Consider the following 26,221-nt stretch of genomic DNA (forward strand, 5'->3'; position numbering starts at 1 on the left):
CAGCGATGTTTCTTCAGGAAAAAAAGATCCGGTAAACCGCGAAGCACACAGGCGTCTACCTCTCACACAGCTGCCAAACTGAGAAGCAGAGAGCGCAGATGCACTTGGCCAAATCAATTCCAGTAACTAATGAAACAATTACAAATTTACACTGACATGTCGCGACCAATACTATAAGGCTGTATTAAACCACTATCTAATCAGAATCAGAGCCTGTTCAATAGGAGTGCAATGTAACAGAATGTTCAGATAAACAGCCAGCTGGATGTCTCACATAATAGTCCATATGTCTCACATAATAGTCCATATGTCTCATATGTCTCCATAATAGTCCATATGTCTCCATAATAGTCCATGTCTCCATAAGTCTCCATAATAGTCCATATGTCTCACATAGTAGTCCATATGTCTCCATATGTCTCACATAGTAGTCCATCTGCTGACATAAACCTTTTTATAACAACAAAAAAAGTATATTAAAACCTTTAATTATTGCACAGCACACTAAGCCCAAACAAATGATTTGCAACAAAGCTCTACCAACAGCATATGCAAACAAAGACAAATCAATGAGAGAATAAATGTTACAGTGGTCTACACGTCATGTAGAAAAGAAACATTGTTTTTCGGTTTGAGATGCACAATAGTAGATTTTTGGCAGACAAACCATTTTAAGGGAGATAATATGAAATCTGATCGAAGGACAAACAGTTTGGAGGGACAGCTTTTTTCAATGCATCACAATTTCAGGCTCTTAATGCAACAGAAACGGTAAAAGAGAGAGGATACTTGCTACAAGTCCTGTAGATATTCACCCTGAAACAGTCATGTCAGGGAGGCAATCGCTAGAAACAGCACCAGTTTTCACCAGAACAAAGTCAGCGCAACATTCACATAATTCCAGTAAGTACCGTTTAACACCGCAAAGTTTGAGCCGAGCAAGAGCAGAAAGCATCCATTATTCAAGTCATGACGTCGGAATAATGTTTAAACCAGTAGATTTAAAAAGAATGTTCGCTTGACCTTCCAATGCTATGCATCTCAGAATCAAAGGAATAGTCTCAGTTGTCTTGTGATTGTATGAGCACCTGTGTATGTGTCTCTCATCCTATTTAATCATTTATCATATACACATCTGAATACCTGACAAGTTAAACCTGTCATGGGAGTGCAAGTACTGACAAAGGCAAAAGTAAAATTTGGCTTTTGAACAGTTACAGTACATACCCTGTGCAAATGTGCATATTGCAATGCTGACATCAGCTGGCAGTAAAAGCAATTGCACTAACTAAAGTTATTTACAGTGCCACGTAATATCCTATGATTTTGGCAACAGCAAAAGTCCTCTGGTTTAATACTGATTATCTTGTCTGTCAGATTGTCAAGAACAGGTTAACGTAAAGAGTCCATCTTTAGTAAGGCACCGCTTGTTGGACCATCTGCCGTGTTGTCAGTGTTGGTCCTGGAGGTAACCGTCACAGAGATCTAGTCCCGATGAAATCATAATAAGGAATCCCTTCTCTCTCCTACAAAAAGACAACAGAATGAGAACCTTACTTTAGGGTATCCCAAAAACCCAACCGTTACCCAACCAAAATCCTCACATTTTACAGTAAGTGTTAATCCTCTTAACGCTTTGGTTCACAATCCTGCATACTTCAATTCAGCTTTACAATACTAACTTCAGTATTAACCCCGCCATTCTATTCCATTAACCTTGGCATGCAATCTACTGTTTCCTCACCCAAAACTGATCAAATCCTCATCCCCTATCACATCCCAACACCTGTACATTGACCTACCTGAATGCCCGCTGTGTTCGACACCTGTCAATGCCAGTCCGTGCTTCGCTGTGCCAGTCAGCCCCTGCCCTTGTGGTTGGCATAGCTTGGGAAGCCAAACTGGCACAGCATCATGTTAGAGTACCTCAGGGGCATTGTGCCGTAGATCTGTGCCAGCCGGTTCAGGCAGTAGGAGCGCTGGAGCAGGTGTTCGGGACGGTGCCACATGCCTAGGTACCCGCTGCTGGCGTCCCTCTCCAGGTTGCGCATATCCACGGGCTTCACAAAGATGCCAGAGGGTCTACTTTTTATGGCCCCAGAACCTCGCTGTAGCTCCGCTGCCACGGCAAAGTTCACGGCAATGTCGTCGCAGTTCTGCGTGTCATCCACCAGGGCGTGCACCTCGGGCGGCTGCTCCTGGAAGAGCTGCAGGTAGCGGTGGTGGAAGAAGGCGGCGCCGATCAGCACCATGGAGTATCTGCAGCAGTGTGGAAAGCAGGGCCCACATTCAGATTGTTTTAAAAACGCATCAGGTCGCAAGACACAGATGAACATGGTTTAGAGCAACACCGTCTACATCTAGGCCTTCAGTGTCAAACTTCTACAGTTATAGTTATGCAGTTATAGTGTCTTCAGAAAGTATTCACACCCCTTCACTTATTCCCAGATTTTGTGTGTTACAGCCTGAATTCAACATGGATTACATAGATTTTCTCTCTCTCTCACCCATCTACACCCAATACCCCATAATGACAAAGTGAAAATATGTTTAGACATTTTTGCTAATTTATTGGAAAAAAGTATTCACACCCCTGAATCACCTTTGGCAGTGATAACTGTGCTTATTTCTGGATAAGTCTAAGAACTGGCCTTCCCTGTAGCTCAGTTGGTAGAGCATGGTGTTTGCAACGCCAGGGTTGTGGGTTCGATTCCCACGGGGGGCCAGCACAGAAAAAAAAAAAAGAAAAAAAAAATTGTATGAAATGAAATGTATGCATTCACTACTGTAAGTCGCTCTGGATAAGAGCGTCTGCTAAATGACTAAAATGTAAAAAAATTTAAATGTAAAATTGTACAATATTTGCCCATTATTCTTTTCTAAATTCTTCAACCTCTTTCAAATTGATTGTTGATCATTGCTAGACAACCATTTTCAAGTCTTGCCGCAGATTTAAGTCAAAACTGTAACTACAGTAGGCCACTCAGGAACATTCAATGTAGTCTTGGTAAGCAACTCCAGTGTATATTTGGCCTTGTGTTTTAGGTTATTGTCCTTACCAAAAGGTGAATTTGTCTCCCAGTGTCTGGTGGAAAGTAGACTGAACCAGGTTTCCTCTAGGATTTTACCTGTGCTTAGCTCTATTCTGTGTCTTTTTATCATAAAACAACTCCCTAGTCCTTGCCAATGACAAGCATACCCATAACATGATGCAGCCACCACCATGCTTGAAAATATGGAGTGGTACTCAGTGATGTGTTGTGCTGGATTTGCCCCAAACATAACACTTTGTATTCAGGACAGAAAGTTAATTTATTTTCCACATTTTTTGCAGTTTTACTTTAGTGCCTTATTGCAAACAGGATGCATGTTTTGGAATATTTGTATTCTGTACAGGCTTCCTTCTTTTCACTCTGTCATTTAGGTTGAATTGTGGAGTAACTACAATGTTGTTAATCCATCCTCAGTTTTCTCCTATCACAGCCATTACACTCTGTAACTGTTATAAAAATCACCATTGGTCTCATCGTGAAATCCCTGAGCGGTTTATTTCCTCTCTGGCAACTGAGTTAGGAAGGACACCTGTATATTTGTAGTGACTGGGTGTATTGGTGCGTAATTAATAACTTCACCATACTCAAAAGAGATATTCAATGTCTGCTTTTTATATCAATAGATAGGTTTGCAAGGCAGGGTATTTGTGGTTGAATCTGTGTTTGAAATTCACTGCTCGACTGAGGAACCTTACAGATAATTGTATGTGTGGGGTACAGAGATGAGGTAGTCATAAAAAATTATGTTAAACACTATTATTGAACACAGAGAGTCACATTTTTACTCCTGAACTTATTTAGGCTTGCCATAACAAAGGGGTTGAATACTTATTGATGCAAAATATTTCATATTTTCATTAATTAATTTGTAAAAATGTCTAAAAACATAATTCCACTTTGACAATATGGGGTATTGTGTGTAGGCCAGTGACACAAAATCTCAATTTAATACATTTTAAATTCAGGCTGCAACACAACAAAATGTGGAAAAAGTCAAGGGGTGTGAATACCTTGACTACACTGTACCTGTCACCTCCTCCCATCTCTGGGTCCTGGAGTTCAAAGCTGCCGTAGCTGTAGACCCCTGTCACCGTGGTAACGTGTTTACGGGGGACAAATCCAACTATCTGATCTGGGAATTGCTGTTGGAGGATGAGAGTAAGGGGATTGAGGAACAATCCAATACTAATACAGTATAAGCTATTATGTAGAAGAGGGCACGACAAAACCTATTCCCCTCAGGAGTCTGAAAAGATTTGGCATGGGTCCTCAGATCCTCAAAGGGTTCTACAGCTGCACCATCGAGAGCATCCTGACTGGTTGCATCACTGCCTGGTAGGGCAAGTGCTCAGAGGAAGGCCCTAAAAAGGCGGTGTCAGAGGAAGGCCCTAAAAATTGTCAAAGACTCCAGCCACCCTAGTCATAGACTGTTCTCTCTGCTACCGCACGGCAAGCGGTACTGGAGTGCCAAGTCTAGGTCCAAGAGGCTTCTAAACAGCTTCTACCCCCAAGCCATAAGACTCCTGAACATCTAATCAAATGGCTACCCAGACTATTTGCATTGCCCACCCCCACCCCCCTCTTTTACGCTGCTGCTGCTCTGTTATTATCTATGCATAGTCACTTTAATAACTCCACCTAATTGTACATATTATCTCAATTACCTCGACTAACCGGGGCCCCCGCACATTGAATCTGCACCGGTACCCCCTTGTATAAAGTTACGCTATTGTTTTTACTGTTGCTCTTTAAATTACTTGTTACTTTTATTTCTATTCATATTTTTTTTAAACGCATTGTTGGTTAGGGGCTTGTAATTAAGCATTTCACTGTAAGGTCTACTACACCTGTTGTATTCAGCATTTCACTGTAAGGTCTACTACACCTGTTGTATTCAGCATTTCACTGTAAGGTCTACTACACCTGTTGTATTCAGCATTTCACTGTAAGGTCTACTACACCTGTTGTATTCAGCATTTCACTGTAAGGTCTACTACACCTGTTGTATTCAGCATTTCACTGTAAGGTCTACTACACCTGTTGTATTCAGCATTTCACTGTAAGGTCTACTACACCTGTTGTATTCGGCGCATGTGACTAATAACATTTGATTTGATTTCAATGTGTATTGTTGGAAGTACATACCTTCCACACAGAGAAGGCAAAACTGATATCTGGAACGCTGACCAACGTGTCATCATCCAGCATCAACACAGCTGAGGAGATAAGTTAAACACAGACTATTACCATTAAATGATTAAATACTTCCAATACACAGTGTTGTTGTGCCTGTATACTCGACTGGCCAATTTTGCGACGTAGCTGAGGAAAGGAGACGAGGAAAGTGTCTGTCAGTCTGTGTCTCAGTGGAGGCTGCTGAAGGAAAGGACGGCCATAATAATGGCTGGAATGGAGTCAATGGAATGGTATCAACCACATGGAAACCACATCCTCGATGTGTTTGATGCCATTATTATGAGCGGTCCTCCCCTCAGCAGCCTCCACTGGTCTGTCTGTGTCTCTCTTTCACACCCCACACATCACAGTCAGTATCTATCTTCGGTTGAACGGCTAAGTGAGGTAGACACTTTGGAAAGACATGTCTGTCTGTCTGACCCTCTCTCTCTCTCTCTCACTCACTCACTCACACACACACACACACACACACACACACACACACACACACACACCTCACCGTCGGTATCGATCTCAGCAAACGGCTGCAGGCGGTTGCGCATGCGGTTGACGCTCTGCTCTTTGAACACCACGGGGATGGGATGGGGCCCCAGGGCGTCCCAGAGCTCTTGGGGGGTCCGCTCCCCAATGTTGTTCCACACGATGATGACCCGCCGCAGGTGTGGCACCGCCTGGTAATGGTTGAGCAGTTTCAGCAGGACGTCGGTGCGGTTATACGTCTGTATGACTATGGTAAATGCGGTGGCGTCCTCCTCTTCCGTTTGGCGCCCGGGAATGGCGTTGGCATTGCTGCCGGCGATGGCTCTATGGCGAAGGGCTCCCATGGCCCCGACATGGCCCCGGTCCTCGATGGAAGGGAGGAGGGCAGTCAAAGCAGCACCAACCAGGAGAAGGAGTAGTATGGGAGCAACGAGATAAGACCGCCGAAGACCTTTGCAGCCACGGATAAGAACTCTGCACTCAGGAGAAAGAAGACAACAATGGACATATATACTGATTCCCAAATCAACCCCTAGCCCATACTCCCTATGCACTTGTGGAGATCTGAGAGGATTAGATAGACAAACAATATGGAAATAGGTCAGGGGGAATTTTCGCCATATTGCTAATCCACACAGATCTTCAGTGTTTAGCGTGCAGGAGCTAGGGGTCGATTGGAGGAGCCATATTTTACAGACTAGGCTTGGGCACTAAGAAACTATTTCACAGAATAGGCTTTTTAAAAAGATGGACTATTTGTCAAGCGCATACATTGTAAGCCAGGACATTCCCATCACAACACCCTCCATGATAATAATCGACGACAACATGTTGCGCGCGTGCATATGCAGAATTCATTTGATTGGGCCTATTAGGCTATGGCATCATCAAAAAGTTAACTTCATTAAACTGTACTTTAACGGCGTTAGTGACTTTTAAAGTAGCCTAATGAAAATGGGTTACAAACCTCGGCCTACAATAGACTAGGCCACTTAACAATACAACAGTGGGGAAAAACACTAAGCTACCTACCTCATTGTTGTATCGTTATAACGCACGTTCCAAAACAATTAATTCATCTACTTTATTTTTCTCCCTCTTTTCCCATTCCACACAGACTTCTGTTGATTGACGCAACGTAGACTTGCAGGAAAGTATTTGTAGGCAAAGTCAGGAAAACTACAATGACGCACAACTGTACTGCTTTATGGCGATGGTTTTCGGCGCAAAGTGAGAGACTTTAAGTTTTACGACGTATTTGGAAAATTGGATACTAGCGGCACCCTGGAAACGTCCTAGTGAATATAATACAACGCATTAGTTGGTTTTAAGTCACAGTTGAACAAACATGAATTCTATTGTAACGACTTGTCCTAAAGTTTCTCTTTCTAATGGCCTGCAAATTCCAATTCTTGGACTGGGTAAGATAAAAATTTAAAAAAATCTATGATAACAATGTTCAAAGCTTCCTTTATTTTACATCAAGTGCAACCTTTTAAAGAGAAATGTAATGTTATTTGCATAAGGTGACGATTTTGCAACAATGTTTACTACTGTGCTCAGGAGTAGTCCGTTAATCCATATAATATATATATATATACACACACATACCGTATGGAATTACTCTGATGAATTTCTGCTGAAACATCGCCACATTGTGTCAAACTAGCCTACATAGAGGACTGACTGTTCTAGCATGAATTCCATCAAGAACACAACCTCAAACTTTTGAACTGAACTGAATATGAAAACACCACAGACCAGTGTGAAAGTAGTGGGCTTCTCAATAGTGTCTAACCAAAAAGGTTTTGTAGATCAGTAATCAGTGTGAATGAAGAGACAGGCGACACAGTAGTCCAGAGGCATCCTCTCTGGTTCCCCTGTTCCTTTTCCTTTTCTGCTCTGTGAAAGAGCTGGACTGGTAGGCCTGTCCTCCAAATTGCTTTCATCTTATGTTGTTAAAGGAGTGCAGATGAAGGAGAAGATTCTAAGGAGAGTGAACCATCTCAGACTATTGAGATGGCCCCATTGAAAGGAAGAAGTTTGAAATTCATACCAGTAATTCTAAATCAGGGAAAGTGATGTCTTTCTTTTCTTCCCAAGGAACATCGCATGACGGCGGGTATTCACATGATGCCGTGTTGTACGCACTCCGCGAGTGTGGCATGCGGCACATCGACACAGCGAAGCGTTACGGCTGTGAGGAGCAGCTGAGTAAAGCAGTGCAGGAGAGCGGAGTACCGCGGCAAGACCTATGGCTTACAACCAAACTGTGGCCCGGAGAATACGGCTATACCTCTGCCAAAAAGGCCTGCCGTGACTCGTGTTCCCGCCTAGGGGTGGAATACCTTGGTAAGGCTCAAGACAATATGGTCTGAGTACTTTTTACTTATCTGATAGATAAAAAGTATTCAGTCCTTTTTGATCTAATAGATAAGGGAAACGTATACCAGGTCAATTGAAACCGGTTCTCATTTGCAAGAGACAACGTCCACAACAAGATTATCTCCCCCTACTCAAACCAAAGCTTGTCCACTATAGGTAAAAAAAAACAAATGCTTTCCTCTCTTTTCACTCTCACCCACCTTGGTGGAATGTCTACCGTCTCCTTGGCGTGGTGGAATGTCTACCGTCTCCTTGGCGTGGTGGAATGTCTACATCTCCTTGGAGTGGTGGAATGTCTACATCTCCTTGGCGTGGTGGAATGTCTACCGTCTCCTTGGTGTGGTGGAATGTCTACATCTCCTTGGCGTGGTGGAATGTCTACCGTCTCCTTGGCGTGGTGGAATGTCTACGTCTCCTTGGCGTGGTGGAATGTCTACCGTCACCTTGGCGTGGTGGAATGTCTACCGTCTCCTTGGCGTGGTGGAATGTCTACATCTCCTTGGCGTGGTGGAATGTCTACATCACCTTGGCGTGGTGGAATGTCTACGTCTCCTTGGCGTGGTGGAATGTCTACGTCTCCTTGGCGTGGTGGAATGTCTACCGTCTCCTTGGCGTGGTGGAATGTCTACATCTCCTTGGAGTGGTGGAATGTCTACATCTCCTTGGCGTGGTGGAATGTCTACCGTCTCCTTGGTGTGGTGGAATGTCTACATCTCCTTGGCGTGGTGGAATGTCTACATCTCCTGGGAGTGGTGGAATGTCTACATCTCCTGGGAGTGGTGGAATGTCTACATCTCCTTGGAGTGGTGGAATGTCTACATCTCCTTGGCGTGGTGGAATGTCTACATCTCCTTGGCGTGGTGGAATGTCTACATCTCCTTGGCGTGGTGGAATGTCTACATCTCCTTGGCGTGGTGGAATGTCTACATCTCCTTGGCGTGGTGGAATGTCTACATCTCCTTGCTCTCCCTCTAATTGTATCAATCCTCTTTTTTCCCTTATACCTCTCCCCTCACTCCCTCCTCTGTCTCTCAGATTTGTACCTGATGCACTGGCCAGACGCCATGGTCCCAGGAAGGTCCAATAGGGAGGTCAGGGTGGAGACCTGGAGGGCCTTGGAGGAGCTGTATAATGAAGGTGACACAGAAAATGATTTCTTATAGTCACACACCGTGTTATAAGCCTATAGGATGCTGCATAGGTCTCTTATCCAGAGCCCTCTGTTTCTGTCTCGGTGAACGCGAGGCAGGGGTGTGTCGTGCCATCGGCGTGAGTAACTTCCTCGTCTCCCACCTGAAGGAGCTGAAGGAGGACTGTAGTGTGGTACCTCACGTCAACCAGGTGAGTGATGCATTGGGCTGCGTTTCATCCCACAGTCTCTCCTGCCCTAGTTCACTCCTGCCCTAGTTCACTCCCTGAAGGATCTGAAGGGACTGGATGGGTGATTGCAACATCGATAAAACGAGTTGTAGCTTCCTGTACAGTGACCACCTAGTCATCTTAGATCTGTGTCGGGGACTGAATGAGGGCAGAGAGGGTAGGCGATTGATATTTGGAATGGAATGCGGCCAGTGTGTCTGTGGGACACGATCTATTACCTACATTGGCTCTCCAGTTATAAGGGACAGGAAAGGACAGACCGAGTGATGTCACTTTCCCACCTCTCAGGTGGAGTACCACCCGTTCCAGCAGCCAGAGGAGCTGGTGGAGTACTGTCGCCAGGAGGGCATCGTGTTCGTGGGCTATTGCCCCCTGGCCAAGGGGCAAGCTCTCAGCCACCCCACCATCCTCCAGCTGGCACACAAGTACGCACGCACGCCCTCTCAGATCTGCATCCGGTGGAGCGTACAGGTACCCCCAACTCTCCTGATGCCCACCTACAGTGCCTTAAGAAAGTATTCACACCCCTTGACCTTTTCCACATTTTGTTGTTAGCCTGAATTCAACATTTATTACATTTACTACACACAATACCATATGATATCAGTGGAATTCAGTGTCAGTGCGTGGGTAAAATCACTGGGAAAGCCAAGCCATATAAAAAGCCATATTACAACATGTGTGTTGTGATAATTGCGTAATTTGCTCCATTACCTGTTAGTTCATATGCCTTGCAACCGTGATATATAGGCCTCAAGGCCGAGACAATAAGACAGTGGAATAAAATAAGAGTGAATAAATTCAACCACAGCTTTTGTTTTATCGCAACCTCTGTCCAGTGAAGTCCACGACGCGCATTGCATGTAACAGACAGTTACATGACCTAGACACAGTGTTTTACATTTACATTTAAGTCATTTAGCAGACGCTCTTATCCAGAGCGACTTACAAATTGGTGCATTCAACTTATGATATCCAGTGGAACAACCACTTTACAATAGTGCATCTAAATCTTTTAAGGGGGGGGGGGGGGTTAGAAGGATTACTTTATCCTATCCTAGGTATTCCTTAAAGAGGTGGGGCTTCAGGTGTCTCCGGAAGGTGGTGACTGACTCCGCTGTCCTGGCGTCGTGAGGGAGCTTGTTCCACCATTGGGGTGCCAGAGCAGCGAACAGTTTTGACTGGGCTGAGCGGGAACTGTGCTTCCTCAGAGGTAGGGGGGCCAGCAGGCCAGAGGTGGATGAACGCAGTGCCCTTGTTTGGGTGTAGGGCCTGATCAGAGCCTGAAGGTATGGAGGTGCCGTTCCCTTCACAGCTCCGTAGGCAATCACCATGGTCTTGTAGCGGATGCGAGCTTCAACTGGAAGCCAGTGGAGAGAGCGGAGGAGCGGGGTGACGTGAGAGAACTTGGGAAGGTTGAACACCAGACGGGCTGCGGCGTTCTGGATGAGTTGTAGGGGTTTAATGGCACAGGCAGGGAGCCCAGCCAACAGCGAGTTGCAGTAATCTAGACGGGAGATGACAAGTGCCTGGATTAGGACCTGCGCCGCTTCCTGTGTGAGGCAGGGTCGTACTCTGCGAATGTTGTAGAGCATGAACCTACAGGATCGGGTCACCACCTTGATGTTAGTGGAGAACGACAGGGTGTTGTCCAGGATCACGCCAAGGTTCTTAGCACTCTGGGAGGAGGACACAAGGGAGTTGTCAACCGTGATGGCGAGATCATGGAACGGGCAGTCCTTCCCCGGGAGGAAGAGCAGCTCCGTCTTGCCGAGGTTCAGCTTGAGGTGGTGATCCGTCATCCACACTGATATGTCTGACAGACATGCAGAGATGCGATTCGCCGCCTGGTTATCAGAAGGGGGAAAGGAGAACATTAATTGTGTGTCGTCTGCATAGCAATGATAGGAGAGACCATGTGAGGATATGACAGAGCCAAGTGACTTGGTGTATAGCGAGAATAGGAGAGGGCCTAGAACAGAGCCCTGGGGGACACCAGTGGTGAGAGCGCATGGTGCGGAGACAGATTCTCGCCACGCCACCTGGTAGGAGCGACCTGTCAGGTAGGACGCAATCCAAGCGTGGGCCGCGCCGGAGATGCCCAACTCGGAGAGGGTGGAGAGGAGGATCTGATGGTTTACAGTATCAAAGGCAGCAGATAGGTCTAGAAGGATGAGAGCAGAGGAGAGAGAGTTAGCTTTAGCATTGCGGAGAGCCTCCGTGACACAGAGAAGAGCAGTCTCAGTTGAATGCCCAGTCTTGAAACCTGACTGATTAGGATCAAGAAAGTCATTCTGAGAGAGATAGCAGGAGAGCTGGCCAAGGACGGCACGTTCAAGAGTTTTGGAGAGAAAAGAAAGAAGGGATACTGGTCTGTAGTTGTTGACATCGGAGGGATCGAGTGTAGGTTTTTTCAGAAGGGGTGCAACTCTCGCTCTCTTGAAGACGGAAGGGACGTAACCAGCGGTCAAGGATGAGTTGATGAGCGAGGTGAGGTAGGGGAGAAGGTCTCCGGAAATGGTCTGGAGAAGAGAGGAGGGGATAGGGTCAAGTGGGCAGGTTGTTGGGCGGCCGGCCGTCACAAGACGCGAGATTTCATCTGGAGAGAGAGGGGAGAAAGAGGTCAAAGCACAGGGTAGGGCAGTGTGAGCAGGACCAGCGGTGTCATTTGACTTAGCAAACGAGGATCGGATATCGTCAACCTTCTTTTCAAAATGGTTGACGAAGTCATCCGCAGAGAGGGAGGAGGGGGGGGTGGAGGGGGAGGAGGATTCAGGAGGGAGGAGAAGGTAGCAAAGAGCTTCCTAGGGTTAGAGGCAGATGCTTGGAATTTAGAGTGGTAGAAAGTGGCTTTAGCAGCAGAGACAGAAGAGGAGAATGTAGAGAGGAGGGAGTGAAAGGATGCCAGGTCCGCAGGGAGGCGAGTTTTCCTCCATTTCCGCTCGGCTGCCCGGAGCCCTGTTCTGTGAGCTCGTAGTGAGTCGTCGAGCCACGGAGCAGGAGGGGAGGACCGAGCCGGCCTGGAGGATAGGGGACAGAGAAAATCAAAGGATGCAGAAAGGGAGGAGAGGAGGGTTGAGGAGGCAGAATCAGGAGATAGGTTGGAGAAGGTTTGAGCAGAGGGAAGAGATGATAGGATGGAAGAGGAGAGAGTAGCGGGAGAGAGAGAGGGAAGGTTGGGACGGCGCAATACCATCCGAGTAGGGGCAGAGTGAGAAGTGTTGGATGAGAGCAAGAGGGAAAAGGATACAAGGTAGTGGTCGGAGATTTGGAGGGGAGTTGCAATGAGATTAGTGGAAGAACAGCATCTAGTAAAGATGAGGTCAAGCGTATTGCCTGCCTTGTGAGTAGGGGGGGAAGGTGAGAGGGTGAGGTCAAAAGAGGAGAGGAGTGGAAAGAAGGAGGCAGAGAGGAACGAGTCAAAGGTAGACGTGGGGAGGTTAAAGTCACCCAGAACTGTGAGAGGTGAGCCATCCTCAGGAAAGGAACTTATCAAGGCGTCAAGCTCATTGATGAACTCTCCAAGGGAACCTGAAGGGCGATAAATGATAAGGATGTTAAGCTTGAAATGGCTGGTAACTGTGACAGCATGGAATTCAAAGGAGGCGATAGACAGATGGGTCAGGGGAGAAAGAGAGAATGTCCACTTGGGAGAGATGAGGATTCCAGTACCACCACCCCGCTGGCTCGATGCTCTAGGGGTATGCGAGAACACGTGGGCAGACGAAGAGAGAGCAGTAGGAGTAGCAGTGTTATCTGTGGTAATCCATGTTTCCGTCAGCGCCAGGAAGTCTAGGGACTGGAGGGTAGCATAGGCTGTGATGAACTCAGCCTTGTTGGCTGCAGACCGGCAGTTCCAGAGGCTGCCGGAGACCTGGAACTCCACGTGGGTCGTGCGCGCTGGGACCACCAGGTTAGAGTGGCAGCGGCCACGCGGTGTGAAGCGTTTGTATGGCCTGTGCAGAGGGGAGAGAACAGGGATAGACAGACACATAGTTGACAAGCTACAGAAGTGTTGTTTCTTGTATTATTGTCTCGTGTCTTTAGAGAACTGTTTCACTTTGATATCCTTTTTCTTCTGTCCTTTTACAAACCCTGGTCCTCCAGTACCCCCCAACAGCCCAACCCTGGTCCTCCAGTACCCCCCCAACAGCCCAACCCTGGTTCTCAGTACCCCCCAACAGCCCAACCCTGGTCCTCCAGTACCCCCCCAACAGCCCAACCCTGGTCCTCCAGTACCCCCCCAACAGCCCAACCCTGTTCCTCCAGTACCCCCCAACAGCCCAACCCTGGTCCTCCAGTACCCCCCCAACAGCCCAACCCTGGTCCTCAGTACCCCCCCAACAGCCCAACCCTGGTCCTCCAGTACCCCCCCAACAGCCCAACCCTGGTCCTCCGTACCCCCCCAACAGCCCAACCCTGGTCCTCCAGTACCCCCCCAACAGCCCAACCCTGGTCCTCCAGTACCCCCCCCAACAGCCCAACCCTGGTCCTCCAGTACCCCCCCAACAGCCCAACCCTGGTCCTCCAGTACCCCCCCAACAGCCCAACCCTGGTCCTCCAGTACCCCCCCAACAGCCCAACCCTGGTCCTCCAGTACCCCCCCAACAGCCCAACCCTGGTCCTCCAGTACCCCCCCCCCCCAACAGCCCAACCCTGGTTCTCCAGTACCCCCCCCCCCCAACAGCCCAACCCTGGTTCTCCAGTACCCCCCCCAACAGCCCAACCCTGGTTCTCCAGTACCCCCCCAACAGCCCAACCTTGGTCCTCCAGTACCCCCCAACAGCCCAAACCTGGTCCTCCAGTACCCCCCCAACAGCCCAACCCTGGTCCTCCAGTACCCGCAACAGTACACAGTTTTGTTGTAGCCCTTGACAAACATACCTGATTCAACTCAGTGAGGGCTTGATGATTCGTTTACAAGTTGAATCAAGTGTGCTTGTCTTTGGCCAACAGTGAGAATTAAGTAAAACCACAAGGCCAAATTCCGATCTCCATCAATGGCTAATTTAGGAAAGGGCCAATTTTAGCTAGCTAGACACAGGAGGACAACGAGCTATAACAAATCCTAATTGCTAAATTGTCCCATAAATATTGTCAAAAAAAAAAAAAAAAATGTAATTTCATATTGATTTATTGAAAGCGTAATTTCAACTGGTTACATTATATCGTGGAATACAATCTTCATAAAGGCAGTATCCTCAGCGGTGGCGCCTGTAGAAACCTATGGCTGTGTAATGGCATCGTTTTGTTTAAGACAAGACGCTCTTATCCCTTATCACAGTCAGGATAGTCCCTTATCACAGTCAAGACATACATATTTTATAGTAAAAATCATGATGTAATATAACAGAATAAAACGGAACAGAATATTTTCCCAATATATAAAAAGTTGCCAGTGTGAAGTGATGCGGATCTCAGGTCTAGAACAGTTATTCTCAAAGAGAATACGGGGGCTCAATTTGGCGAGTTGAAATATACTTTTTTTTCCAGGGTTATAAATCAAAATCAGTCTTTTCAATATACAGATGTTTGATTTAGTTTCCTGCCTGTTCTTTCTAAATGGACAATTCCACATTTGAATACTGCATGGTGATGAATTACGGCCACAACACCTGTTTGTTGAGTAGGCCCAGGCTTAATGATTCTGATGAAAATATGTATGTCTTTAGAAAACTGTTTTTGCATATTTTCAGTGTGGAACCTGTCTATGTTTAAGGTGGGGGGTGGGGGGGTTATAACACTAGCAGTTTGCAAAGTAGCCTAAGTGGAACATTTTTTTAAGCAATACAATTATTGCAAAACTGCAGCTTGTTGTTGGAACACATATTTCAACTTCAATCAACCAGTCCATTTTGAGTCCTCATTTGGCAAGGAATGTAGCTTGTGTATCCCATCAGTTACACTGAATAAAAATAAGCACAACATGTAAAGTGTTGGTCCCATGTTTCACAAGCTGAAATAAAAGATCCCAGAAATGTTCCATATGCACAAAAAGCTTATTTATCTTTGCCAAGATAATCCATCCACCTGACAGGTGTGGCATATCAATATGCTGATAAAACAGTATGATCATTACACAGGTACACCTTGTGCTGGGGACAGTAAGGCCACATAACACAATGCCACAGATGTCTCAAGTTTTGAGGGAGCTAACAATTGGCATGCTGACTGCAGGAATGTCCACCAGAGCTGTTGCCAGAGAATGGAGTGTTAATTTATATACCATAAGCCGCCTCCAACGTTCTTTTTTAAATAGAATTTAGCAGTACATCCAACCAGCCTCACAACCGCAGACCACGTTTATAACGTTGTGTGGTGCGAGCGGTTTGCTGATGTCAACGTTGTGAACAGAGTGCCCCATGGTGGCGTGGAGTTATGGTATGGGCAGGAATAAGCTACGGACATTGAACACAATTGCATTTTTTTGCAATGGCAGTTTGAATGCACAGAGATACCATGACGAGATCCTGAGGCCCATTGTCGTGCTGTTCATCCGCCGCCATCACCTCATGTTTCAGCATGATAATGCACAGCCCCATGTCTCATGGTTCTGTATACAATTTCTGGAAGCTGCAAATGTCCCAGTTCTTCCATGGCATACTCACCAAACAAGTCACCCATTGATCATGTTTGGAATGCTTTGGATCAACGTTTACGACAGCGTGTTCCAGTTCCCGACAATATCCAGCAACTTCACACAGCCATTGAAGAGGATTGGGTCAACATTCCACAATCAACAGCTTGATCAACTCAATGGGAAGGAGATGTGTCATGCTGCATGAAGCAAATAGTGGTCACACCAGATAGCAGATGGTTTTCTGATCCACACCCTACTTTTTCTTTCAGGTATCTGTGACCAAAATATGCTTATTTGTATTCCCAGTCATGTGAAATCCATAGATTGCTACATTGCTTGCTACATTGCTCAGGCGCCTATGCGACTGGATATGATTGGTAAGGGGATGTTTGAGAGTGTTGATTACTTTTCAAAGTTCCATACAGTTACTCATTCTTATGAAAAAGGTATTCCTTATTACACTGTCATAATTATACACTTACATTAAGACACTGAAAATGCAAGTCTTTAATGCTTTGTCCCCCTTCCCTCTCAGAATGGGGTTGTCACCATTCCCAAGTCCACCAAAAACGAGAGGATCCTGGAAAACTGTCAAGTGAGTTGGATTTATTTACAAGACAGAAGGGAATTGTGTGCATGTTTTAGTTGAGTTCTGTTTGAGCATGTGTTGAAGTAGATCTAGATCAATCTAATATTAAAATGAAAGTTCACCCAAATCGTCTAACTTTGAGTTGAAATAGGCTCTAAGAGAACCCCATTGTTTTGGGGTAATCAATGCCAACGTGAGTCTGTGAAGGCTGAAAAGGGACATTTGGGTGTACTGTTACTTTAAGACTCAATAAATGTCAAATGATAATCACAAGCTCAAGAATGGATCCTGTCAGAGTCCTGCCCCAGCTGAAAGGACACGTATCATCTCTATCAAACCACCATGTTTGTCCACTCAACTTCCACCCCTCCACCTTTCCCTCCCCCCTGCTGGCCCTGGCTCCTCCCACTCCTAGGTCTTTGGGTTCCAACTGGAGGGGAAAGACATGGCGGCACTGGGCAAGTTGCATGATGGGAGACACGTGAGCTGGGATCCCACATGTGTGGAGTGACAGGTGCATCATGTGTTCACCATCACTGCTTCTCACAAGCATGCCTTGCCTCTATGGATAGAATAGTAAAGAGCTGAAGCTCAGCTAACTTTATTTACTAACTAAATCATTCTCAGCCACTCTTTCACATCCCCCCACTCTTCCTTTCTTGTCTTCCACCCTACAAAATGTATCCCCGATTCAGGTTCGATGTCCGATCTTTGATTATCATTTCTCATATTTGCTTACAACGTATTCACTTTTCTCCTTTTGCTTCACAAACCCTTTCATCTGATTTCGTGTGTATATTTGGCTGCCCCTATATCTTGGCTTGTTTTAGTTTGTGTATGTACTCTGTTCAGTATGTGAATGGCTGCTTAGTTAAGAGGTAACTAAGCAGAAAATGAATGGCCGTGCCTCAATTTAAAATACCATTGAAATCTCTTGAGATCTGGGGAGGACTGTTCTCTGAGAGTGATGTCACTCATAAGTGTGTCTCCTCAGGTCTTTGGGTTCTCCCTCTCAGATGAGGATGTGGACCGCGTCAGGAGACTCCACAGTGACATGAAGCTCATTCATCTCAGCTACCCACTCTGGAAAGGATTAACATCTTAAATACTAAACAAAACTTTTAGAAATTAGATCTGTGTGTGTTTATGGCTGTGAATAGAAATGGTGGGTGACTCTGGTGCTTTAACCTGAATTGTGAAACCATAGTTGCTGCTAGCCTCACCCAACTGCCTTACTTTGAGATATTAGTGCCTATCCTCCTAGTTGATGTGACTGGTGGGATACTTGTTAACGTCATTGATTTATATAAAATCAACCATTACTGTATGCCTAGACACAACATTTCCTTAATCCACTGGTCCTTAAAGGAATACGTCACCCAAATGGTTGATGGGATTTTAGGGAGGCTATGCTGCTTAGATCAATGCCATTTTTGTACTCAACTATTGCTAATGCTAAACTGGAGCAAAGTAAACAAAACAAAATATTCCAGAACAGACTTTCTGGGAATATCAAGGTTAAGATTATTTTAATTGTAAAAAAGGATCCTTCCTCCAGGATATTAATTGTAATTAACCGATCATGTCAAATGAATTTAAAAAAAGACAGGAACACTGAGTTCGGCTGAAATGTGGTTTTATTCATCTCAATTTATCAGTTTCTTTGATAATTTAATTCTCAAGGTACCGTAATGTGTTCTGCAATGATTACATTTGCATTTTTATTTTAATCTATACTCTGAGAAAGACAGAAGGGCATCATAAAATCATGAACACTGCATGGATTATTTTTCTTGGGGTGTAAGTGAACAAAAACATCCTGAACTTAAAGAAAACTATATATTGGGTGCTCACATGGGTAAAAACTTTCTAGCTAAACATAGCTGGGTATGCCATGGTGCTCTTTGAATAAGATCGCTGAAACACTTGGAGGAACAAAGGGGGAGAACAACCACCATTCGTAATAATTGCACCGTTTATTTTTAACATACATTTAAAGGGTTTTCACAATAGGCTGCTTGGAAACTGTGGCTTTGTAATTTCAGCTGTTGTGTATGCAATGAAAATGGATGGTCAGTATCTATCTCTGGAATGTCAGTATTAGTATATTATAAATCAGACTGAATGGTGATTCAGTGTTGTACTGCGAGAAATTCTATTGCACTACCTAAAAAGGTTCTCCAGAAATGCACAGTTTGATGGGTATTAGTAAGCTGACATGAATTTAAACAACTTTTTTTTATAAAAAAAATAAATAAAATAAAAGTAGTGAAATAAAATCATCCTGCATATTTAACATTTTCTTCAACAGAGAATAACGTGCTCAAAATGACCTTACTGTAGCAAAAGGTGAAGGCTATAGTCTGGATTAGAACCTATTCCCAGTTATGAGCCAGTAATGTGGCGAATCTCGACGAATGAAATCAAATACTTAAACGTCTACATCCTAGAAATCAAAGACAACTAAGAACATGAAGCTAGCTGATGTTTTCTCAACAAAAGTTTCAGTTGAAAAGTCTTCCCACAAGCCAAACACTTATGAGGCCTCTCCCCTGTGTGAGTTAAAATGTGTACTTTTAGTTGCGACTTAATGCGACAGCGTACTTTACAGAGAGGGCACGCAAATGGACGTTCTCCTGTATGACTCTGTTGGTGGGCCTTCAGATTACCCTTCGAAGAACATCTTTTGCCACAATCTGGGCAAGAGAATGGTCGTTCTCCTGTGTGTACACGTGTGTGTACTTTCAATGCATACTTAGTTCTGAAATCCTTACCACATGCATCACATAGATGAGGTCTGTCAATATGCGAACGAACATGGATGTATAATTTATATTGTTTAGCAAACATCTTGCCGCAAAACCTACATGTGAACCCTTCCCCTGTGTGACATAGCATGTGTGTTTCCAGTTTATTTTCGCTCGTGAACCATTCCTGACAATGGGGGCAAGAGAAGACCGGTTTAACTTCTGTAGGAGCATTCTCATGTACAACGAGATTACGGTGCATTGACCCACAACCTGTTTTCCTGGCCTGATGTCTTGTCAAATCGAAAGCTCGACCAAAGCTCCTTGAACATATGGAGCATGTGTGGGGTCCCTGACCCTGTGAGTGACGTCTCAGATGTTGAAGCAAGCTTGCTCTGTTAAAGAATGTCTTATAGCACACGAGACATGTTCGAGAATTTAAAATCACGCCAGTGGGAGGAGCTTTGGAAGTTGTTGGGTTCTTGGGTGACGTGCTATGGCTCTGGGGAGTCTCTGTCCCATCCTCCCTTGGAACCAGACAACTGTTTCTATGTGCTGGATCAACCTCCTCTGGATGCTGGTTTGGATCAACCTCCCCTGGATGCTGGTTTGGATCAACCTCCCCTGGATGCTGGTTTGGATCAACCTCCCCTGGATGCCGGTTTGGATCAACCTCCCCTGGATCAACCTCCCCTGGATGCCGGTTTGGATCAACCTCCCCTGGATGCCGGTTTGGATCAACCTCCCCTGGATCAACCTCCCCTGGATGCTGGTTTGGATCAACCTCCCCTGGATGCCGGTTTGGATCAACCTCCCCTGGATGCTGGTTTGGATCAACCTCCTCACTCCAGTCTTGCTGTCCTCTCTGAAAGTTAATCTCACACTCCTTTGGCTGGCATCGCTGCAAGTCATTTGAGTAGTCAACATCTGTGTTGCAGGACTGCGGGATCGCCATCTCGTTTTCTGCTGCAACTAGTGGCCTATCTGTCTGGTGTCTAAGGTTCACTTCCTGACTTGTCTTTAACTGCTGCGGTGTGGATTGAGAGGTCCTATTCCTGCACCCCGGACACTTTCTGGAGTCTGGAATGTTTTGACCTGAACACTTGTGTATCCGCAGATCCGATATGCTTGGGAAACTTTCCCCACAATTGATGCATGGGTAAGGATGTACATCATGTTGACATTTTATGTGTATTCTCAAGTTCGCTGCAGTATCGAAAGTTTCATTACACAAAAGACATGTTCTGTAATTACTGGAGGACTGTATCAGAATGGGCAGAGCGCTGAAGGCTGTTGCATTCTGTGGTGTAGAACTGGAGGTCTGGGGTATCTCTGTACCATTTTCTACTGCAGCTATGAACTGCTGTTGGTTCCCCTCCGAACACTCATTTGGCTCAAAGGTCACACCGCACAGAGAGCAAGGGTGGTGTTTCTTCGTCTTCAAGCACTCTTTTACGTGTTTCTTCAAACTAGGGTTATTCCCAAAACTTGCCTCACAGTTGTAGCACTTGTAGGGGAGCAGACCATGAACGGATTTCAGGTGCCTTCTCAGCATAAATACATTACAAAGAGTCTTGTGACACACATGGCATATTTGTCTGGCTTTGGAAGGCTGGAAGGCTTTTGGAGTGTGATGAACATAGGGACCTCTTTTGTTCTCAGGTAAAGTGTCATGGTGGTGGGATATCTCTGTCCAATCATCCTCCACAGATGTCATAGACATGTTATCCTCCTTAAAAGATGGCGTAGACATGTTGTCCTCTTCTGGTTGAGCTGCCTCCTCACACACATTCTGCTGATGTTTCTGTAAGTCCTCATGGTGTTCAAAGTCTTGTCCACACTGGGTGCACTTGGAAGGGCTCTGCTCATTGTGAGATCTCATGTGTGCAGTCAAATCCTTTGCTTCGCTGAAAGTCTTTCTACACAAGGAGCATATTTTGACACGCTTGCTTCTTTTAGGCTGCCCTGAGGTAGGGGATGGGTCAGGGGCCAGAGAATACTGAGGTTGACCATCAGAGGGCTCTTCATTGATATTCCTCTCACTCTTTTGTGATATGACCTGTCCTCTTCTCTGTCCCACTTTGTCAATCTGAAGCCTCTCTCTCCGCGGTGTTGCAGAGACCTCCGACACAGGTAACAGCATATCAGTAATGTCAAGTCTGTGTAGCAGCACTGTTGGCTGACGGAGACGACAGGAAGTAGATAAACTAGAAATGTCCTGCACTTCCTGTTGGCTGCTGTGGGGTTTTCCTTGGATTTTCAGCCCACTGTCAGTGTGAAGGTGGTGAAAAGATGTATTATTTTTCATCTCTTTGTGTTCTATGTTTTTCGCTGTTGTTTTCTTATGTCTACACGCTACCTCCAAAAAAGCAGGCTTCACCTCTTTATTCAAAGGCAACAGTTCACTCTCCCTGTGTTCCAACAAAGAGGCCATCTTTGGCTCATTGTCAGATGAGACAGGGCTCATACATTCCTGCTCAGGTTCTGATTGGACCTCTGAGTCAGCTTGGTCAGTGAAGGCTTCATCTATCACTAAGGAAGAGAGAGACATTGAAGCGAGGATCTGATTGTCGCCGGAAGACAGAGCTAGGGACAGTTGAAGAAAGTCAAAATTAAACCATTAAAGCCAAACATGGAAATGTTATTGGCTTTCTGATAACATTATTTACTGTCCAAAGCCTATTTCTCCTACCATTGGTGTCTACATGTCCACATGTGTTGTGATGCTGGAGAAGGGTCTTCAAAGGCTGAGGGTGGGATACACACTGCACACACTCCTCCAGGACAGAGGGGTCAGGTAGGAACCAAGATGCAGTCTAATGGGAAGAGAGAGAAAGGCTTTTAAAAAGACCAATGTATCCCATTTTATATTATAACATATGCAATTGTTAAACACCTTTTATGACAGTATGCTGCTGAAGGTAATAAGATGTTAGCATGGTCCCTGTTGAAGGTAATAAGATGTTAGCATGGTCCCTGATGAAGGGCAATAAGATGTTAGCATGGTCCCTGATGAAGGTAATAAGATGTTAGCATGGTCCCTGATGAAGGTAATAAGATGTTAGCATGGTCCCTGATGAAGGTAACAAGATGTTAGCCTGGTCCCTGTTGAAGGTAATAAGATGTTAGCCTGGTCCCTGTTGAAGGTAATAAGATGTTAGCCTGGTCCCTGTTGAAGGTAATAAGATGTTAGCATGGTCCCTGATGAAGGGCAATAAGATGTTAGCATGGTCCCTGATGAAGGTAATAAGATGTTAGCATGGTCCCTGTTGAAGGTAATAAGATGTTAGCATGGTCCCTGATGAAGGTAATAAGATGTTAGCATGGTCCCTGTTGAAGGTAATAAGATGTTAGCATGGTCCCTGATGAAGGTAATAAGATGTTAGCATGGTCCCTGATGAAGGTAATAAGATGGTAGCATGGTCCCTGATGAAGGTATTAAGATGTTAGCATGGTACCTGTTGAAGGGTTGGTGCTGGAAGCAGCTTCTCCAGCCTGGAGAGGAACTCCCACACCAGAGTCTGCAGTGCCGAGTCATACTTTGGGCCAAATTCCTCTGGAAAAATATTCTAAGAAACAAGTAGAGGATATTCAGTACTTTTTGATTTAGACAATTATTTACACCTGCCTTGTAAAATAAATCACCCCTTAGTTATCAGCAGCTTTTAGTTACAACACTGACCTGAAAGAAGTGTCGTTTCTCAATTGGGTCTTCCAGCAGAGTTTGAATCAGCTTCCGGAAAGTTAATTCTGATGCCTCCATCACAGGATCAGAAATCTACAGCAAGTATGGATAGCTCAGTCAATAAATTCAACTAAGTAGCAGCGTTACAAGTCTTGATCTGTTACTGGGTAGTACTAACCTCCTTGTCCCTATGAGTGATGATACAGGTCTTCATCCTGTTCAGGTGTGGCTGGATAGTCTCAGGGTTGGCTAGGTGATCAGAGCGACACAACTCCAGAACCAGCTGATGAAGTAAAAGTTAGACTGGTGGGTGGGCCAACAACAACAAAAAACTGACATCACGAGATGAGAGTTGAGGAACTCTGGAGGCTCCCTCGTCTCCACCCATCAGCACCATCTCTCACCTGTGCTCGCAGGCCCATGATGAGTTGGACTCTCTCCCTGTAACTCATCATATCAGGAACTATCTCCAACACAGTGGTGACAAACTCCTCCACCAACCCGTAGTCCATTACGTCTCTCTGCTGAACAACTTGCCATAGAGCTGCAGACACCAGCCGCAGTGGAGGAACTAACAGACGCAGAGATGATAGGGGGAGAGGGAGACCTACAGCAGACACATTCAGTTAGCTGGATAACAGAGATGATAGGGGGACCTACAGCAGACACATTCAGTTAGCTGGATAACAGAGATGATAGGGGGAGAGGGAGACCTACAGCAGACACATTCAGTTAGCTGGATAACAGAGATGATAGGGAGACCTACAGCAGACACATTCAGTTAGCTGGATAACAGAGATGATAGGGAGACCTACAGCAGACACATTCAGTTAGCTGGATAACAGAGATGATAGGGGGAGAGGGAGACCTACAGCAGACACATTCAGTTAGCTGGATAACAGAGATGATAGGGGGACCTACAGCAGACACATTCAGTTAGCTGGATAACAGAGATGATAGGGGGACCTACAGCAGACACATTCAGTTAGCTGGATAACAGAGATGATACGGGGAGAGGGAGACCTACAGCAGACACATTCAGTTAGCTGGATAACAGAGATGATAGGGGGACCTACAGCAGACACATTCAGTTATTTGGATAACAAAAACCCTGTCCTGTTTGATAACACTGACAAGTATCCTTGTTATTCTATAGCTTCCAATGTTTTAGCAAAGTATATATATTTATTTCATATGTCATTACTTGAAAACGAGCTACTATATTACATAGAAAACAAGTGCTATTTCCATTTGAAAATGCAATTACTTTGTGGCACATCTTTTACAACGTGTGGCTAAACTGTCTAATAGCTTGTCTAGCTAGCTACAGTCCCTCACGTGTTTAATTCAATACAATAGCTAACTAGCCGAGAAATGTTGACAACACCAAAGAGAAGGCCACAGCAACCATACCTTCTTCAATCAGGATATGGTGTTTTCGCATTTCGAGCTTTCAGTGCCAGTATACTTGGATTCAAAATAAAATGTGATCTTTGTTCGTGGATGCGTTTACTTCTTTCTTCCTTCCTTTTTTAAACGTCACTTCCGGTATTCAAATAAGAAATCCTTCAAAATAAAAGCGTACATTTGAATAAGCTTTCTAAACCGTCTCTGGTTTGGTTTGCACACAGTCATAAAACCCCAAAGAAGAGGAACAAGACAAAAAACTGAAATTTCTAGTCACTTGTTATAATAAATAAATGTAGTTCATTAAGTAATGAATGTAGTTGATAATTAATGAGGGAAAAAGTAGAATAAAGACCTTTTCAGACCAATAACCACAAAACACAATATTGCAACGATTCTGCAGAGAAGTTACCTATCCCAGCCACACACAGACATTCACACATGATTGTGTCTTTCGTAATTCACGTGTACAAGTGTCAGCCATAGAAGACAAAAGAACAGTGTAAACAAGGTAACTAAAGAAATGTTGTATTTCAGTAGCCTCAGGCCTGTAGTGTGATTTAAATGTACATTTTAGTCATTTACAGGATAAATTAGGGTTAAGTGCCTTGCTCAAGGGCACATCGACAGATTTTTCACCCAGTCGGCTCAGGGACTCAAACCAGCAACCGTTCAATTACAGGCTCAACGCTGTTAACCGCTAGGCTACCTGCCTGCGAAAGTACCTTGACACCACAATGACATTGACGTTTGATTATGATACTGTATGTTCATTCATACTCTGGGGCGCGTTCAGCAGGACACGTTTTGGACAGTTCAGATACAAATATGTTATATAGAACAAACATGCCTCTCCGACATGGAACAAGAAATCATGTAGGCTCTATTCATGACATTTCTATCTGCAACGTTAGAGAACCTTTGGCAACTGAACGTGGCCCTGATCTGTCTACTGCAGTTTCTTGATCCTGGTCTTTGGGACACAAAGGGGTGCACATTTTAGTTTTTTGCCCTAGCAAAATATGCACCCCTTTGGGGTCCCAAGGACCAGGATTAAGAAACACTGCTCTCATGTTGCCTAACAACTAAAGCTTTACTGTCACCTAATGGCTGTTTTAACACACACCGGTACACCCAAATCAAAGAACAATGAATAGGCCATATTCTCTTCACTGTTCTTTGATTTGAGTCAAAGGGGAAGTAAGATGTTCAACTCCATGCCAAAAAAGCTGTGCGCGCTACAATACCGCATTAAGCAGACCAAATGGGGATTTTTTTTTGTATGGGAATCTATGAGTGTCGAATTTGGTCTACAACAATAAATGTAATTGCTAATTTGCTATGTGAGGCTTATTTGATTGAACAGAAGTTTCGTAATGATTAGGCTGTGTAAAATGTAATGATATAAGTGGACACACGTGGCATTCCGGCAACTTTGAGAAAAAATGTTTTATATCAGAGTTGTGTCAGTTGTTCACGCACTTATCTGCTCTCTCTCTCTCATTGGCTAGAATGTTCCCACCTGATTTTGCCTTGTATTTCCATTTTTAGAACCCACTGGGCACACATCTGGTTGAATCAACGTTGTCTTCATGTAATTTTAATGAAATTATGTTGAACCCACGTGGAATAGATGTTGAATTGACGTCTGTGCACAGTGGGAACGGTCAGTCAACTATCTTGTCAATATAATAAATAATCTTTGTTTGCGTACCCTGC

The 26,221-nt window shown here is 45.0% G+C and overlaps 3 protein-coding genes across 4 annotated transcripts; 1 reads left to right on the forward strand and 2 right to left on the reverse strand.

Annotated features, from left to right (window-relative positions):
* Nucleotides 1-471: 471 nt before the first annotated feature.
* On the reverse strand, nucleotides 472-6,868 carry extl2 (exostosin-like glycosyltransferase 2). The gene is given in 6 exon segments (NM_001173745.1): nucleotides 472-1,526; nucleotides 1,803-2,259; nucleotides 4,080-4,195; nucleotides 5,199-5,269; nucleotides 5,749-6,203; nucleotides 6,762-6,868. Coding segments are annotated over 5 exon segments (1,047 nt in total). The 5' UTR covers nucleotides 6,767-6,868; the 3' UTR covers nucleotides 472-1,526; nucleotides 1,803-1,859.
* Nucleotides 6,869-7,013: 145 nt separating this feature from the next.
* Nucleotides 7,014-18,281, forward strand: zgc:110366 (oxidoreductase ZK1290.5). The gene is given in 8 exon segments (NM_001173792.1): nucleotides 7,014-7,150; nucleotides 7,833-8,330; nucleotides 8,360-8,852; nucleotides 8,880-9,251; nucleotides 9,364-9,455; nucleotides 16,610-16,669; nucleotides 17,079-17,177; nucleotides 17,658-18,281. Coding segments are annotated over 2 exon segments (348 nt in total). The 5' UTR covers nucleotides 7,014-7,077; the 3' UTR covers nucleotides 8,108-8,330; nucleotides 8,360-8,852; nucleotides 8,880-9,251; nucleotides 9,364-9,455; nucleotides 16,610-16,669; nucleotides 17,079-17,177; nucleotides 17,658-18,281.
* A 339-nt stretch (nucleotides 18,282-18,620) lies between these two features.
* Nucleotides 18,621-24,623, reverse strand: LOC106598276 (uncharacterized). Of its 2 annotated transcripts, none has more exons than XM_014189330.3 (7): nucleotides 24,509-24,623; nucleotides 23,500-23,702; nucleotides 23,274-23,378; nucleotides 23,093-23,188; nucleotides 22,869-22,979; nucleotides 22,103-22,226; nucleotides 18,621-21,942 (listed from the first exon to the last, which is right to left on the reverse strand). In XM_014189330.3, the coding sequence occupies exons 1-7, from the start codon at nucleotides 24,537-24,539 to the stop codon at nucleotides 19,127-19,129; spliced, it is 3,486 nt and encodes a 1,161-aa protein (XP_014044805.3). In that variant the 5' UTR covers nucleotides 24,540-24,623; the 3' UTR covers nucleotides 18,621-19,126. The 2 variants fall into 2 exon arrangements, with proteins under 2 accessions (XP_014044805.3, XP_014044801.3); XM_014189326.3 differs by having other exon boundaries at nucleotides 18,621-21,996.
* Nucleotides 24,624-26,221: the final 1,598 nt, after the last annotated feature.

This window comes from Salmo salar, chromosome 03 (genome assembly GCF_965601325.2).
Source record: "Salmo salar chromosome 03, fSalSal1, whole genome shotgun sequence".
In the NCBI taxonomy this organism is placed as follows: Eukaryota; Metazoa; Chordata; class Actinopteri; order Salmoniformes; family Salmonidae; genus Salmo; species Salmo salar.

What these genes read in the sequence shown, in the direction of transcription:
- LOC106598276 (XM_014189326.3), bottom strand. Translation starts at nt 24,539, where the DNA reads ATGCGAAAACACCATATCCTGATTGAAGAAG. An exon ending in CCATATCCTGATTGAAGAAG is followed by an intron (nt 23,703 to 24,508) that starts GTATGGTTGCTG and finishes TGTCTGCTGTAG; the next exon opens with GTCTCCCTCTCCCCCTATCA. An exon ending in CAGCACCAACCCTTCAACAG is followed by an intron (nt 22,227 to 22,868) that starts GTACCATGCTAA and finishes TCTTCCCATTAG; the next exon opens with ACTGCATCTTGGTTCCTACC.